The sequence below is a fragment of the Euprymna scolopes genome, chromosome 37, assembly GCF_053919585.1.
Source record: "Euprymna scolopes isolate OS-2025 chromosome 37, ASM5391958v1, whole genome shotgun sequence".
NCBI lineage: Eukaryota > Metazoa > Mollusca > Cephalopoda > Sepiida > Sepiolidae > Euprymna > Euprymna scolopes.
In genome coordinates this window covers 3434441-3451736 of record NC_136518.1, presented here as the reverse complement: position 1 = coordinate 3451736, position 17296 = coordinate 3434441, and the positions used below count along the sequence as shown (strand labels likewise).

Here is a 17296-nt window from a genome sequence, read left to right as displayed (position 1 = left end):
AAAAAATTTTAAAATGTATTAGTTAGAATCAAAAGCAAAACTGTAGCATTCAAAGCTGGTGACGTTACCACTGTATCAATGTGACACGCATATGAACTGATTAAAAATTAAGAATAAGATGAATGTAGAAAATGTTTAACGATTTTTTCAATTTTCACCCGATTTTGACCCCTTAAAAACTATTTTAACTGGCTATTAAAAAAAAAAAAAAAAAAAAAAAAGGTCCATAAAAAAATCCAATCATTTAAGACCCCTAGCGCTGCTCTGCGACTTTTAGCTTTGGAAGAAATAGAGAAATAGAGAAAGACAGAGAAACATATAGCCTTTTATATATTAGATTAAAATGACTTATTCCCCTTGCTGATTTTTATTTTGTCACCATTGAAAAAAAGCTTTGATTATTACCAGTTGTCCCGTTACGACTATACCCTTCTTTTTTTTAAATAAACTGCCTCAAAGTACATTATATCAGCATCATTAACATGGTTCAAAAATAACAAATGAAAAATGGCTAGTCAGAATCAAAGTTTGAGCTGTCTGCTTAAATGCTATTTAGATCTAACTATTAAAATCTCCCAAAATAACTTTATACAGTAGATTGCTATGATAATTTTTTTTTTTTTACTTGGGAGTCACCACATATCAAAGCCCAAAGGCCACTCGAGGATAAGGGTTAATGAATGTAAGGGGGTTGTGTAGTAATCGTTATTGGAGTAAATTGAGTAGAATTTGATTATTTAAGGTGACGGCTCAACAAGGATTTGTTTGCATTGGACTTGAAGAGTACCATATTGTAATCAGCCAGAAAGCAAGCCAGCGGAACAGCATTCCAAGAATTTGTTTACATTGGATTTGAAGGCTTTGTTCATGGGATCTGTGTTTAGATTTAGCCACAGAAACAGGCTCGCAACGTCTCTTCTGTTTGAAAGAGGTTGCAGGGAAGAGAAAAGGGCATCACCTAGTAGGTTTCGAAGCCAGTTTTGCACTCTATCAAGGCAAGCTCCTGGCCAGATGTGGCGCCAGTACTCCATTTTAGGGAGTACCTGGCTCTTATACAGATAGGGGATTGCATCGGCAGTGAGATACCTACTTAGCTGAATTAATCCTCCTATATATAATTTACCGATTATAGATTGTGTCTTTATCGTTATCATGTCGCCATGGTTACAACCGAGTGGGTGATTTTTTTTTTTTTTCTTTGTCAAATGCTTGGTTGACTGATTGACAAAAATGCTTGCAGTTATTTGTTTTGTTTTAAAATGGTGTCTTTTGTATTTATTTTTATGGTTGATCCGAATCTGACGTTTCCAATATTTGCTTTTGCTAAGGCAAACAGGTTTTCTGCCTTTGAAAAAAGCAATTGCATTCTCTCTATCTCTCACTCACTCACACACTCTCTCTCTCTTGCTCATTCACTCTCTCTTTTTTTTTTGTTTTATCCCTCCTTTTCTGTTCCCGTCCCTTCCTTTTTTTCTCTTTCTTTTTCTTCTTTTTCCCTTTCTTTATTTCACTCATTTTTCTTGTTTTATTTCTTTCTTTTTTCCTCTCTCCCATTTTTCTCAATTTCTTCCTCTTCGCTTTTATCTCTCTCTCTCTCTCTACTTTCTCTCTCCTAATTTTCTTTTTCCCCTCTCTCTTCACTTTTTTCTGTCTTTTTCTCGCATTCCTTTGTTTTTTTCTCTCCCACTTTTTCTCGCTCCCCCTTTCTCTTTTGACCTCCTTTTCTCTCTCTCCCTTTTCTCTTCTACTTTTCTTTCTTTCTTTTTTCCTTTTTTTGCTCTCTCACTCTCTTCCTTCCTCTTCCATTTTTTCTCTCTCTGTTTTCTTTCTTGGGACAAACTTTGTGCAAATCTCCCACATCTTCAGTTCCTCGCAAATAATTGCGTGCACAGTTCCCACACTGACATCAAACTGTGCACTTATTGTCTCTATAGACACACGACGGTCTTTATCCATAAGATTCTTTATTTGGCCAATCAACCCTGATCTTCTGACTTCCTTACTCCTCCCACACCTCTCATCATCCTTCACAGACTCCCTGCCTTCCTTGAATCTCTTATGCCACTCAAAAACTGATGCTCGATTCATGAAAGATGGTCCAAAAACAGTCTGAAGCACTCCATACGTTTCTGTGGCATTTTTTCCAAGTTTAAAACAAAATTTTATTGCATATCTTTCTTCTAAAGTGTCTTCACGTCCAAATTACATTTTTGATATTCCCCAGTTGTGACAATCAGGCTCTAGTAGAGTGTATTCCAATTCCTGCTGTAGCTGTTCATTTAAACCTGAAATCATAAAAAATTGGTCCGTCATCTTTTAACATGTACAGCAATAACATATCAAATTTTCAAGAGTTTAAGACAAGTTTAAATGATTGTCCAAAAAGCATTTGGAAACTTATTGAAGGCAGCTGGTATTTAATAATGAACAGTGTTGCAAAATCTCGCTGGTGCTCCAACCACTAGCTTTTCCCTTTTAGACAAGGTCCAAAAAAAAAAAAAAAAAAAAGAAGAGTTTCTAATCTAACAATCCCCACACTGTCTACGAAGTTTCAGCCTCTGCCCCGTCACGGAAATGTTGCATCCCAGTGCTAGCTTAATAGGTACTTCCATAGGATGTGCCCCTTTCTACACAAATAGCTTCTTTCCTCGGATCATTGCATTTGGAATTCCCCTCCCTGCTCTCTGCTTCTATAACTGTACAAACATGCTAGGTGCACCCTATCATACATGATAGAGTTCAAAAACGTCCCCAAAACCTAGTAGGTGATGCCCTTTTCCCTACTCTGCAACCTTTTTCCCACAGAAGAGATATTGCGAGTCTGTCTCTACTCTATCATTATTTTCATGGCAAGTGCTCGACTGAACTCCAATCTACGGTCCCCCTTTGCCAAAATTTCACAAAAACACACTCAACTAGCTACAACCCCTATAAACGAGTTCCCCCACTCTTTATCTGTGCCTAAATCTAAACACAGATTCCACGAACAAAACTTCTTTCCCAGAACTGCCCGCCTGTTGAATACAACATTCCCTGCTTCCCTGTTGAATACAACATGGTAGCCTTCAAGTCCAATGTAAACAAGTTCTTGTTGAGCTGTCCACATAAATAATAAAATTCTACCCAATTTACACCATTAACGATCACTACACTACCACCTTACATTAATTAACCCTTATCCTCGAGTGGCCTTTGGGCCTTGATAAATGGTGACTCCAAAGTAAAAACAAAAAAATTAAATGTAATATGAACAACCATCTATCTTGCTGCCAGCTTCCTATTTAGAATATTCCCTATAAATCTGACCTATAAATCACAGTAGTCCGTTACATCCAAGTGGAAACATGCTTCCTTTGGGGTGAACAAAAAAACAGACTTCTTTTTCTCTCCAATGAGTGAGTGGCTACGACAGCGCATGCGTGTGTTTAAACCAATCACAAGAAAAAATAAGAGAGGAGGAGGAGGAGGTGGGGTGGAAAGGGGAGACAACCTTTGCAGATTTTTTTCTCTTTCCTTTCTCTTTCCAAAATGAAGGCGAAAAGGATGAGTCATTCGATTGGAATCCGACGTTTTTATTTGTCTATCGATTTTTTTTCTTCTTCTTTTCATCCGCCCCCCCCCTTTTTTTAAACGTTCACTTTTATGGCATGACATATTTATTACATCCGGAATGAGATCGCGTCTATAAAAATTGAATGAATGTTGTTGACGATATCCTCCTTGGTGAGTCAGTCAGTGTCAGTTGCGTATACCCTACATTTATTTATATGAAAAAAAAAAAAAAAAAAAAAATCGGTAAAAATGCAAAATAGTTAACAGCCTAGAAATCGTAAAAAAAAAAAAAAAAAAAAAAAAAAAATTATCCCAAACAAGCTTCAGTTGTTCAGAGACTGGGTCATTTTATCTGTTGAACTGAGATATTGGTCGTGCATAGTCCTAGGAGGTCTACTTTCCCAGGTCTTGCCTCCTCTCTTTCAGGTAAAGTTTTTTTGTTTTTTTTTTACTCACGTTCACCCCTAACAAGATATATCGCCACTTGGACGTAAGGGGCTACTATTTGGGACCATGCCTAGGAAAGATAAACAAGATGTTGGTTTACATTACATTTAAATTTCTGCATATCAATACAGATGTACAGCACAATCACGTTGACACACCAGTTCTTGCCAGATCACCGAAGTTAAGCAACGTTGAGCCTGGCCAGTACCAGATGGGTGACCATTTGGGAAGGCTAGGCGCTGTAAGTACCTTCTGGGAAGGTTGGGCGTGGGCCCAGCACCCTCACCCTGATAAAAAGAACTCAGTTGCTACAAAAGCATCGACAAAAGTTGTAGATGGCCTATGCCCCTCCAGGGACTCAAGGGCTATGGATGGATGGATATCAATACAGGCAGGGAAGCAGGTAGCAGGAAGGCAATTCCAAAGTCTAACTGTTTGAGGGAAGAAACTATTAAAGTAGAAAGCTTTTTAGGGACCTCAACAGTGAAGGGGTGAGATTTTGTTGCTAAGCAGGTTTGTTGGGGATATGTACGTCGAGGGAGCACAGGTGCAACGAGTTCATCAGAGCACAAAATATTTGTTAAACAGGCACAGTGATGCAACATTGCGGCGATGAGACAGGGGTTGAAGCTTAGTTGACAAAGTGGGACCTATTAGATCCCAAACTTTTTGGACCCTATCCAAGAGGGAGAGGCTAATGGTAGATGCACCAGCCCAGATGTGGCAACAATACTCCATGCATGGGCGAATGGTGGCCTTGTACAGGTACAGGATACTCTCAGGTGTGATATCTGATATGAGCATGTGAAATCCTCATCATTTTGACTACGGTCGAATGATGATGATGATGATGATGATGATGGCAGCTGATAATAATGTCAATACTCTATAAATAATCTTGAGTAGAAATAAAACCCTAAACTGTGAATAGCGCAATGTGATGTGATGTAAAAAAAAAAAAAAAATTTAAAAAAAAAAAAAAAAGTGTGGAAGTGGCACTTACTTTTGTTGAAGGTGTTTGCAATTGTATTTCAAAAAGAAAAGCAATAATAATAAAAAAAAAAAAAAACAGAAAAAATAAATCCATACAATGTTTTAAGGATATGTCACTAAGACTAAAAGGGGTAGGTTTGGTTTCGTTTGGTTGTTTTTTTTTTTTACGGCATACCAACCCTTTTCAGGTTATTTAATGCCGAATCCAGTTATTTTGAAGAAAAATGTTTTTTAATATATATTTTTTTTTTCAAGTCGGTTTCTATTTAACCCATAGTTGGGGCCCTATCAGGTACTACCACTCCGGGTCAGAGTGGACCTGGGAGCAATGGCAATTAAAGGGTGGCTCCAGATTCTCCAAAGCTCAGAAGCTGGGGCCCTCACCATCGGATATACTTTAAGATCATATCCAGGAACAAAGGGGGTAGGAGGCTGCCAATCAGGCAATGGTGTGAGGAGGATCTTGCTCTTTTGAAAAGTGGAGAATTCGCAGAAGATTCAACCTAATAATGATAAGTTTCATGTTTTTGTTGAAGGCAGAAACAATTGTATTTCAAAAAGAAATAAAAGTTGAATAATAAGAAAAGGGAATAAAAACAGAAAAAGATGATAAACTTCTTAAACTGCATGAATTGACCCTCTGACTGTTTTCTTCCTAACTTTTAACATTGGTCTTTTCAAACTAAAGTCAATAAGCATCTCCTGTCTGCGACAATGATCTTTCGTTCTTATTAACTCTTCATTTCAAGTGGTTTCACATCTTGTTTCGAGCGATTTCTATTAATAAAAAAATATATAAACATTTCTAAATAGAACCATTATCATTGTTATACAAGACTCGTTCCATTCTGAAGTCGAAAACAAAAAAAGTTGAAGAGCTATGAAGACGGAAGTGGTATCATTAAAATGAGTGACCTTTTGTGTTTTAGTATTTATTTTTCTATATAGTAACCCACCACCATTCTCAATGCACTCTTGCTAGGAATTCAATGGCTTCATGCTTTGTCTGAAGCGATTTAAAAAAAATAAAATAAATAAAATAACTGGAGGGCCACCGTTCTCAACACACTTTTGCAAGGAATTCAATGGCTTCATGCTTTGTCTGAAGTGACCCCCCCAAAAAAAAAAAAATTAACTGGTAGGCCACCATTCTCAACTTTTGCTAGGAATTTTGTCTGAAGCGATTTAAAAAAAAAAAAAAAAAAAAAAAAGATGGGGAATTAAAATTAAGTATCAGTCTGGTAGAACAAAAGAGACAGACTTTATTTTATATATTAGATATATATTCCATAATCTCTTGAAAATAATGCAGCTATAAAGAGGATTCTCAGTACATTTTAATGCATAAATAATCAGGTTTCCGTTTGTTTTTTTTTTTCCTCTTGCAGATTCCATATTGACAGTTGCTCTTTCTAGACTTCCCCGATGACGGGGTGCTGATGGTGAGGCGACAGCAGAGCGACCATATTTTTTTTGTTTTTATGGTCTCATTCTTTGGATGACCACACCGATGACATTTGATAATCCTCTCATTTGCGACCGTCGTTGTTTTGGGATACAATTTCAATTCACTTGTTGTCGATTTTTCCATCATTCACTTTTGACAAGACGAATCCTTTTTGCTTTTGTTTGCCGTTTTCAATGTGCATGCTCTTCTTTTTTTTGGGGGGGGGTGGAGTGGGGGTAATCATTTCCTGATGCATGCATAATAAAGGCATGAAATGGAATCATCCAATTTTTACAGAAGGATCCATTTTATTTGTTCGTTTCGCTATGTCCAATCGTCTTTATAGCGGCTTCGGTTGGTTTGCTACGCTTAAGTTTGAAAATGACATTTTCCTAAGTTTTTTACACAAGTTAAAAATAGAATTTCGCCAGTCTGCCACCCTTGTTCAAAAAGTGATCTCCTGATTTGAAATGGAACACGTACATCAAATCTGTTGCTAAAGCTGCTGGAAAAATGATTGGGTCCTTCTATCGATCCAGTAGATATCTCACTGCTGATACAATTCTCTATCTATGTAAGAGCCAAGTTCGTCCAAGGATGGAGTACTGTTGCCACATCTGGGCAGGAGCTCCTAGAAAGGAGTTATCCTGCCTTGATAGAGTTCAAAATAGACTTCGTGGCCTCATAGGAGATGTCATTTTTCTTCCTTGCAACCTTTTTCTCACAGAAGAGATGTAGCGAGTTTGTCTTTGCTTTATCATTATTTTCTTAGCAAGTTCTCCACTGAGCTTCAATCTATGATCCCCCCTCGGCAAACTTTCACAAGAAACACTCATCTAGTTGAAAACACTATCAATAATTCCCCCCCACTCTTTATCTGCCCCTAAACCTAAACGAAGATTTCATGAACAAAGCTCCTTTCTTAGAACTGCACACCTGTGGAACTCTCTTCCGTTTCCTGCTTTCCAGCTGACTACAATATAATTGTCTTCAAGTCCAATGTAAACAAGTTCTTGATAAGCCGTTCCTCTTAAGTTAACAAATTTACTGAACTTCCGTCACTGACAATTACTATATTGTCCAATTGACTACTGTACACTCTTTAACCCTTATCCTCGAGTGGCCCTTGGGCCTTGATAAGTGGTGATGCCTATGTACAAAAAAAAAAAAAAAAGAAAAGAAAGGCGATTGTAGATGCTATTTTGAATTTCACATCCATTGAAAACAGAACATTATTTTTAAAAAATAAGTTATACAGGGTGGCCCATTTAAAAGTAGCCCGATCTGTCTAATCTTTCTCTTAACGACCAACTGACACCACAAGACAAAATGCAATTCTTTTTCCAACAAGATGGCGCTACATGCCACACGTCTCATGGATCACTGACACGAGTTCATGACATGTTTATGGAAGAGAGAAAAATAAGCAAAAGGTTATGGCCACCACGTTTCCCGGACTTGTCATCATGTGATTTTTATCTTTGGGGGACTTTAAAATAAAAATTTTATACAAATAATCCTCGCAATCTAGACCAACTAAAGGAGAACATTACCAACACTATCAGCAGAATCACCAGAGAAGATCTACAGGCAGTATCTGCAAACGTTGTCAAATGTGCTCAGAAATGTATAGATGTCAACAGGTAGCACTTCCAGCATCTTTTATAACATCACATGTAATTTAAACAATAAAAGAATGTTCCTCATCTCTACTACATATTTGGGCTACTTTTAAGTGTGCCACCCTGTATAATGAAAAAACACAATGATTCTTGCACTGTTTGTTACTGAAATTAGAATATGTAATTGATGAAATCGATTGGAATTTTTACTTTTGAAAAGTACACAGTCATAAAATATATGTATATAACTGCAAAGACATGTTGCAGAAATTGCACATGTGTATATTCTTCATTTGTTGCCGTCAATATTTCAATTCTGAGCCGCTTGATGGCCACTAGATGAAACAACGACAATGGGAGTAACTGGAAAGCACATAAAAGATCGCATCTATAAACACCTATATGCATGAAGTACCATCAATAAGTTTCCAGACTTTTTTTGTACAGGCATTTAAAATTGTCGTAGACCCTTGGAAATTCAGTATGTTATTGCTATACATCTTATGAAATGACTGACCAATTTTTATCATTCCACGTTCAAATGAACAGCTACAGCAGGAATTGGAATACACCCTACTAAAGCCTGATTGTCGCAGCTGGTGAATTTAAAAAAATGCAATCTAGATGTGAGGAATCTTTAATCTATCAAGGCTGGATAAGGTGTGCCGAGCATGTTTGTACAGTCATAGAAACAGAGAGCAGGGAGGGGAATTCCAAACACAATAATCTGAGGAAAGAAGCTATTTGTGTAGAAAAGAGCACATCCTATAGAAGTATCTATTAAACTAGCACTGGGATGCAACATTTTGGTGATGGGACAGAGGCTAGAACTTCGTAGACAGTGTGGCGCCTGTTAGATTAGCTAGTGGTTGGAGCACCAGCAATATACTACAGATGAATACTGTTCACTACTAAATACAAGATACGTTCAATAAGTATCCAGACGTTTTCTGTACAATCATTTAAAATTGTAATAGACTCTTAAAAATTTAGTATATTATTGCTATACATCTTATGAGATGACTGACCAATTTTCATCATTTCAGATTCAAATGAACAGTTACAGCAGGAATTGGAATGCACCCTACTAAAGCCTGATCGTCACAGCTGGTGAATTTAAAAAAATGCGATCTGGTGTGAGGAAGACTTTAGAAGAATGATATGAAATAAAATTCTGTTTTAAAACTTGGAAAGCATGCCAAAGAAACGTATGGAATGATTCAGACTGCTTTTAGACTATCTTGCATGAATTGAGCATCATTTTTTGAGAGGCATAAGGGATTCAAGGAAGGCAGCAAGTCTGTGAGGGATGATGAGAGATGTGGGAGGAGTAAGGAAGTAAGAACACCAGAGTTGATTGGCCAAATAAAGAATTTCATGGATAAGGATCATCGTGTGTCTATAGAGACAATAAGTGCACAGTTTGATGTCAGTGTGGGAACTGTACACACAATTATTTATGAGGAATTCAAGATGTGTAAAGTTTGTCTCAAGAGTGCTCAGAGAAGATCACAGACTATTTGACCAAGATGAGCATCAAGTCAGTTCCTCACCCTCCCTATAGTCCATACCTTGCTCCCTGTGACTTTTGGTTATTCCCTAAGCTCAAGGAAAACCTTAGAGGCTGTCGTTATGAGACAATTGAGGGGATAAAAGATTCTGTAACGAGGGTCATCTGTAACCGTGTGCATAAGAAAATAGCAACAGCAGCTGTAAGCTAGCTCGTTTGAGAGGATATTAGCAGCAGTAGCCAAAAAAAAAAAACAAAAAAAAAACAGAAAGCACATTATGAAATGTGTGAGATGAAAAAGAAACAAAGGACATGACGTGGTCGAAAGAAGCAAAGTGTGTGTTTAAAAATGATGGATGTCTATGGCTGGCGTGTAGTGGAGCAGAAAGACATGTGGCCCCTCAGTGGTAAAGAGAGACCCTTTAAACTGGTGTCAAGACGGGGAGAAAGAAAAAGGGTAATAAACAACTGGTGTTAAACAGAAAGAAAATTTGGACAAGGATAATTTTTATTTTCCGTCATTTTTTTGATGGAGAGTGTATGCTCTTCTATATATATATGGGCAAAGTTTTAATATGTCCAACAAAGGCTTTTTTCGCCGGGTTCCCAAGGGTGGGGTTTGGTTGGGGGGGGGGGGTTACTATCGCTTAGAAGTGTTTATATACCCCCTAGATAATAATATCTAGGATTTGCGAACACGCGTCGCGTCTAGATTTATTTACATCGACTTTTACAAAATTATTGCTATTTTGGCTTCTCACGTGTGGATTCGGCTTTTTTGTATAAAAGTGAAACTGACATGTGAAACTAATGAGTGGTTCTCGGCTAGCCTGGGAACAACGCCCAGAAAGCGATGGACGTTTGATGAATGTCGGTTTTCACCGTCATATCAAACAATAGCTTTCATTTGAACACTCCCCTAATAAACGGGGAAGGGGGGAGGTGGTTTTCCCTAACACGTTGGGGAAACAAAACCAGTTAAGTTAGTTAAGAAACAACCCCCAAAAAACTGTCCCGCAGTAAAAGTTAACAGCGCTATTTTTATTTGACCTGGACGCGTCAGCAAAGGCGTCACATTCTTTTTTTTCACCTTTTCCTTCTTCACATACAGGTTCGAGCCTGGTTGCCTCCTGACTTTTTTTTTTTTTTTTTTTTTAAAAAACACCTCTCTCCACCCAAACTGCCTATTTTAATTCTACTACTTTTTGGGGGGGAGGGGGGTTTCCTTACTCGACACACCCAGACAATTCCAGATACCAATGCAAGTTATAAATAAAAACAACCCAAAAGGGATGAACCCCTAAATAGGAAAAGCTTCTTACCTTTTAATTGCTACCAGTTGCGATGTGTCCTGTTTGCGGGCCAACATGACACTGCCATATGTGCCATCCCCCAGCTGCTTGATGGTATGGTATTGGTCCATGGCGTGATGCAGCTGAAAGGCATATGTGAGGAGGAGGAGGAAGAGAAGCGACGAATAAGAGAGGAGGGGAATAACTGAAACACGAGTAAAAAAATCCGCAGAGATGAAGGTCAGGGGATGGGGTGAGTGTATGGTTGGCCAAAAGGAGGTCAAAGTTTCGTCCTTGGGTCGGACTTGGGATAAGGGAGGGGGGAGTTGGTGTCCGTGGAAGATGATAATGTGAATAAATTAGGGAAAGGGAAGGCTATCGGTAAGATTATAGATTATTATGGCCAGAAGGCATACCAGAAGATAGAGCTCGATATGTCCTAACCAAGCTCTGTCCGGAGGACATTTTGCATGGCACAGATCTGAAATGAGAATGAAATAGGATTTATAATTTGAAAAGACAAAAAATTTGAATAAAAAATATATATGTTTATCATTTACTTGAATACCAATCTTGATGGATTAAAAAAAAAATTTTATATTTAAAAAAAAAATTATATAAAGTTATAAAAAGTCCAAGCTCAATGAATGTCTTTTTTTAATTCCAGAGAAAAAAAAAAAACAAAACGGAAGAGCATGTCAGTTATATGAACCATATAAGTTGTTCAAAATGACATATTTTCTATGTTTTTAAGGTGAACAATAGGTAAGTGACTAAAAATGCAACAAAGACATAATTTTGCAGACTTATTAGTTGCGAACTAAACAATATTGTAATGGTCACCTGGACTAATTGTGGTTTCTGTTTTACAGGTGTTTGAACTGAGTCAGGTGTGAAATGGAGCCTGTTGAATGTCGAGCAGTGATCTGGTTTTTGTATTTGAAAGGATGCACACCACAGGAGACTTTTGATGAAATAAAAGAAACTTATGGTGATAATGCCCCATCATATGACCTTGTAAAACACTGGCATTGTGAATTCAAACATGGCCAGAAGTCTGTGGAAAAAGCTCCCAGGCCTGGTTGCCCCCCCCTTCTGCAATTAATGAGGCATCTGTCCATCAAGTTGAGGCTGCCATTTTGGAAGATTGGCGCATTACTATTCACCAAATAGCCCAAGATGTCAAGATTAGTACAGGATCAGTGGAAACTATCATTCATGACCATTTGCATAAGGTGTCTGCCAGATGGATTCCCAGGTTGCTCACACCATTCCAGAAGTGAGAACGCGTCGAGTGCTCGAGGATGAATTTGGAGATGTACCAAGACGATGAGTCAAAGTTTTTCAAAAGACTGATTACACAAGATGAAACCTGGGTCCATCACTATGATCCAGAGACCAAAGCCCAGTCAATGCAGTGGAAGCACTTGGACTCACCACCTCCAAAGAAGGCAAGGGTGCAGCCCTCCACTGGCAAGGTCATGCTCACAGTCTTCTGGGACCAAGATGGAGTAGTGATGACAGATTTCCTGGCAAAGGGTCCACAATTACAGGAGCCTATTATGCTTCACTTTTGAGGAAATTAAGGGAAGCTATCAAAATCAAGAGGCGAGGCAAGATTAGCAAAGGTACCCTCCTTCTGCAGGACAACGCTCCGGTCCACAACTTGCATGTCGCCAGATCAGAAGCACATGGCACAAACTTTAATAAAGACTTTTCATATCTATCTGCGTAAGTATACTTTGATAATTATGTTTCAGTTTGAAGAAATATGGTATAATAAAATTATGGGGTGTTCGTTCACGCCTGACCTCCATAGAATGGAAATATGTCACAAAGTTTAACAAGGTTTTTTAATATAGATCCACAGAATATTGTGATAAGTGTTTCAGTGTGAACAGGTATGGTATAATAAATTATGGGGTTTATTTATTTTATTTATACTTTCATCATATTTTGCTTTGGTTTTGATACCCCCAAATTCGAAGCTATCTCTTTACAACCCTTCCTTTTCATAACTTATCATACTTTCATAAATCAGAGTCCATTTTCTGTAGGCTGTTTTTGAACCCAGTCAACGACGGGTACTTTTGCTAGTATATATATAAAACAGTAAATGCATATGTGTGTGTGTCTGTATGAAAATATTTAAACTACTGGTCACATAACATGGTAGCCTTCAAGTCTAATGTAAACAAGTTCTTGTTGGGCCGTCTCAAATTCTATCCAATTTACACCATTAACGATTACTACACTACCACCTTACATTCATTAACACTTATCCTCGAGTGGCCTTCGAGCTTTGATAAGTGGTGACTCCCAAGTAAAAAACTCTTAAACTACTGGTCATATAACATGCAATTAACAGGAAATGATAATCATACACCAAGTATGAGTATTTATAACGCGTAAAATCTTTGTTTGGATGAATAACGCAGACAGAAATATGTCCGCAAGTTGAAATGCAAAATGTTCATTTCAATTTGTCGACATATTTCTATTACATTTGCGCATGTGCAAATTCTTTCATAGCTTGAAGTGGTTTCATTTTAAATCTTTTTTATCTATCTGTTGATAGCTCAAACAGTAGGGAACATGGCTGGAGTGTTAAATATTTTGGTTTCGATTTTAGTACATAAGTAGTGTCAAGTCTTAAGTTGGAACAAGAAAAATTGATTGACATGAAAAGGTCATCTGGGAGTATCGATAATAGCTCAAAATTTAAACAAAATACTAATAGAAACTAGTGTTGTGACAATTAATCAGAATCGGGAATCGGAAAAAAAAAAAAACCCAACAAATTTGGGGGTATCGGAATCGGAAAAATTGATGCCTATTTTCCTACGCCAAAACGATTCTTGTGTCTTTTATTTTATTTTGTTTAAAGAAAAATCTTCCATTGCTGGCAATAAATGATAAAATAATAAATATTTATTGATTTTAAATCACCAGTGAAGCTAAAATCGATAGATCATCCTCCACAAGTATAAATTCACGTTTAGGAAAATATCTGCATATTTAACGTTTTTTTACAGAAATCGGGTAAAATAACAAATTTATTCATTTGAAGTGGTTTAATTTATAATCTTATCTATCTGTCAATAGCTCAAACAGTAGTGAATGCGATTGGAGCGCTAAATATTTTGGTTTGGATTCTAGCTGATAGCACCAAAGTAATTTTTGTTTAAATTTTTAAATCAGTACTATATATTAGGTACAATATAATATTCAATAGAGAATTGGGTCTGTACGCACCTCCCTGCTAGTTTATAATATAAATCTAACCTGTCTGTTTAAATGTATGTATGTCTGCCTAAAACTTTCGAGAGAGGCGACGGATTTTCACGAAATCGGTATTTTGAAGCTTGATCCTTCGGACGATGCATATTGAAAAATTGGCCAAAAAAAAAAAAAAACATTAATTCCTTCACCCTCAACTGGGCACTTTTCTACAGGGAGGGGTTGCTTTTTTTTTTTTTGCAAGTCATTCAACTCTCGACGTCACAGAAAAGGCATTATTTCGACCGCCCATGACATCACAACCACGGTAGGCACATCGGTAAGACTTTTTTTTTTTTTTTTTTCACCTTTTTTTTCCTCTGCCGCGTTACGGGTTCTAGCCTGCTTAACAATTTTTTTTTTTTTTTTTTTTTGTTTTTTTTGCGTTCGCAATTTTCCATTTTCTTTTTTATTTGCTCAACCAACACCCTTACACACACCTGCCTTTGCATCACAGGTTCGAGCCTGCCAACTACAACTTTTTTTTTTTTTGCTGCTCAACACATACCTCCAAACACCCAGGCAACACTGGGCACACAGGCTAGTCTATAATATAGATAAAAGCTGGCTTAAGAATATTTAGATTGGAAATGAAAGAAACATATATTTTAAGAAATAATAAATCTATATATATCTATGAATGTGTGTGTGTGTGTGTGTGTACATTTCCCTACGTAATAACTGTCACTCTTAAGTCTACAGACTCGAAATTTGATATACAGGGTATTGAGATTTGGAAAAATCTTTGTAATCCGTTTTCAGCCAGAAATTTGGCTGTTAAGGGGTAAAAGTTCAACGATTTGACCTTTGAGAACTCTACCAAACTCCTCCGAGTATTTTGGGTCTAAACACTTGACATTTTAGATATAGGTTGCTTGGACATGGAACTAACTTAATAACTCAATTTGAGTCCAAAACAATAAATGTTAAGGGATCATAATAGAGGTCAAAGTTAAAAAAATTGACCACTTTTTTTTTTTTTTTTTTTGCTCAACATACACCTCCAAACACCCGGGCAACGCCAGGCTGAAATGCGAGTACAAGTATAAAAAACATTAAACAAAAACTAGCAAGAAAGAATTAAACATACGTGGATAGGAAGGAAAAAAAATTTAACAATGAAAATAAAAATAAAATATATGAAAAGAAAAGTGAAAAAGTAAAAAAAAAAAGAAAAGTTTGCTTCGTTGAAAACTAGCAGGCCACTTGGTGTTGCCCAATCGTAAAATACTCAAATATTATATTTTAATTCATTTTTTATTATAGAGACAATTCTCTATTGATTTTTATCCAATAATAACGATTTCGAAAGTTATAAAAAAACCCAAAAAACTCTGATACCATTCGCTAGAATCGAAACCAGAACTGTAATGCTCCAACCTTAGTCAATATCTCCAATGTCATTACCGTCTGAGCTACCGACAATTGAATATGAAAGGTTAAAAATTATGATTGTTTACTTTTGCGCATGTGCAAAAATAACAGGAGTAATGTTTCATTTGATTTATCCTGTCAAGATCAACTGTTTTGTTTTCAATTTTGACCCCCTTAGCAACAATTTTTGCTGACTAAAAACCAAATCAAGAGTGTGCTACAGGTGCAAATACCCTATATATCAACTCTGTAAACCAAATATTCAGAGAGGAGACATTTCACACACACCGACAGGGTTATTTTTTATATATAAGTTAATTTCTAAAAACCGTCAACCATATGTTCCTGGCAGCCGAAGTGGTTGGCAGAGAAGATAGTTTTTTTTCTTGTTTTTTTTTTTATCTCCTTACATCAAGTGGCTTCATGCTTGTCTGGAGCGATTTTAATAAAATAAAAAAAAGAAAAAAGAAGTAAGGTAAATGGGCGTTAAACAGAATATGATGATGATGATAGAAGAATGGATGAAAGAAAGAGGGATAAATAATGACCTGACCAGAGATGCAAAGCCTGAAAAATAATGAGATTAAACCGATCATGATGAGATCATCTTTTGGTGTATTATATTGTTAATAATATGGTACAACGATAACAAATAGAAACTGGCTAGTCAACTTAAATGCTATTTGGGTCTGAATTTGACAATCAGACTTTTTTTTTTTTTTTTTTTTGTTTTTGATGTATTTAATTAGCATAATGGCAAGTATGCTCTGGATTTTTATCCAACGAGAAAACCAATTTTAAACTTACAATATGGAGTCTGGAGTCCAACAGACAAAGCCACTTTACTGAAATCTCATTTGGTATTTGCACGAATCGACATTTCACAAAAAAAAAAAAAAATGTCATTGTGTTTTTTTTTTTTTTTTTTTCTTTTTTTCCTGCAATATCTACGTTAAATAAGAACGGCAGAAATACAAACGAAAATGGTTATTTCTCCCGCTGCCACCAAGCAATACGGCCGCGATTGTTTTCAATTATTTTTATCGAGGCATCATCAGTGGTTGAATGAAGATACGGATCTGTCATCATTTCTTCTGCATATATCAAATAAATTCCAATAGCAACGAAATCATCAGCAGCAGCAGCAGCAGCACGACCACACATCGTATGGCATGTTGCGAGTTCAGACCTTCCGTCCAAACTAAAACCCACAAAGAGAAGCGTAGGATGGAATCGGCTGAGGAGGACAATAATAAGCATGGCAGTGGATATCTATAAAATGGTAACGGATACAGGCATCAATCTTGGAAGAATCATCTTGGGATACAGATTGGTTTTTTTTTTTGTTTTTGTTTTTTTAATGGCATATCAACCCTTTTCAGGTTATTTAATGCTAAATCCAGTTATTTTGAAGAAAAAATTTTTTTAATAGAATATATTTTTTTTTTCAAGTCGGTTTCTATTTAACCTATAGTTGGGACCCTAACAGGTACTACCACTCCGGGTCAGAGTGGACCTGGGAGCAATGGCAATTAAAGGCTGGCTCCACACTCCCCAAAGCCCGCAAGCTGGGGCCTCACTATCAGATATAGTTTAAGGTCATATCCAGGACCTGAGATACAGAGAAATGGATATGCTAATCAGGAGAGTTCAATATTATATACATATATATACACACACACACACACACACACACACACATATATATATATATATATTGAACATGTAAAATGTTTTTGACTTGTGATGGGGGTATGAGACGAAGGATTCGCCAATCATT

General features: G+C 36.8%; 1 protein-coding gene across 2 annotated transcripts in view; it reads right to left on the bottom strand.

Annotated features, from left to right (window-relative positions):
- LOC145261040 (serine/threonine-protein kinase dyf-5-like) overlaps positions 1-17296 on the bottom strand; it is a 170223-nt gene that overhangs the window by 96267 nt on the left and 56660 nt on the right. Inside the window, exons 1-2 of one of the 2 annotated variants that reach the window (XM_080119188.1) lie at positions 16324-16706; positions 10894-11344 (exon numbers count right to left, since the gene is read on the bottom strand). In XM_080119188.1, coding sequence (XP_079975314.1) covers positions 10894-10994 — 101 coding nt within the window. In that variant the 5' untranslated portion in view covers positions 10995-11344; positions 16324-16706. Of the gene's footprint in view, positions 1-10893; positions 11345-16323; positions 16707-17296 lie in introns of those variants that run through there. The other variant, XM_080119187.1, reaches the window with a different exon arrangement.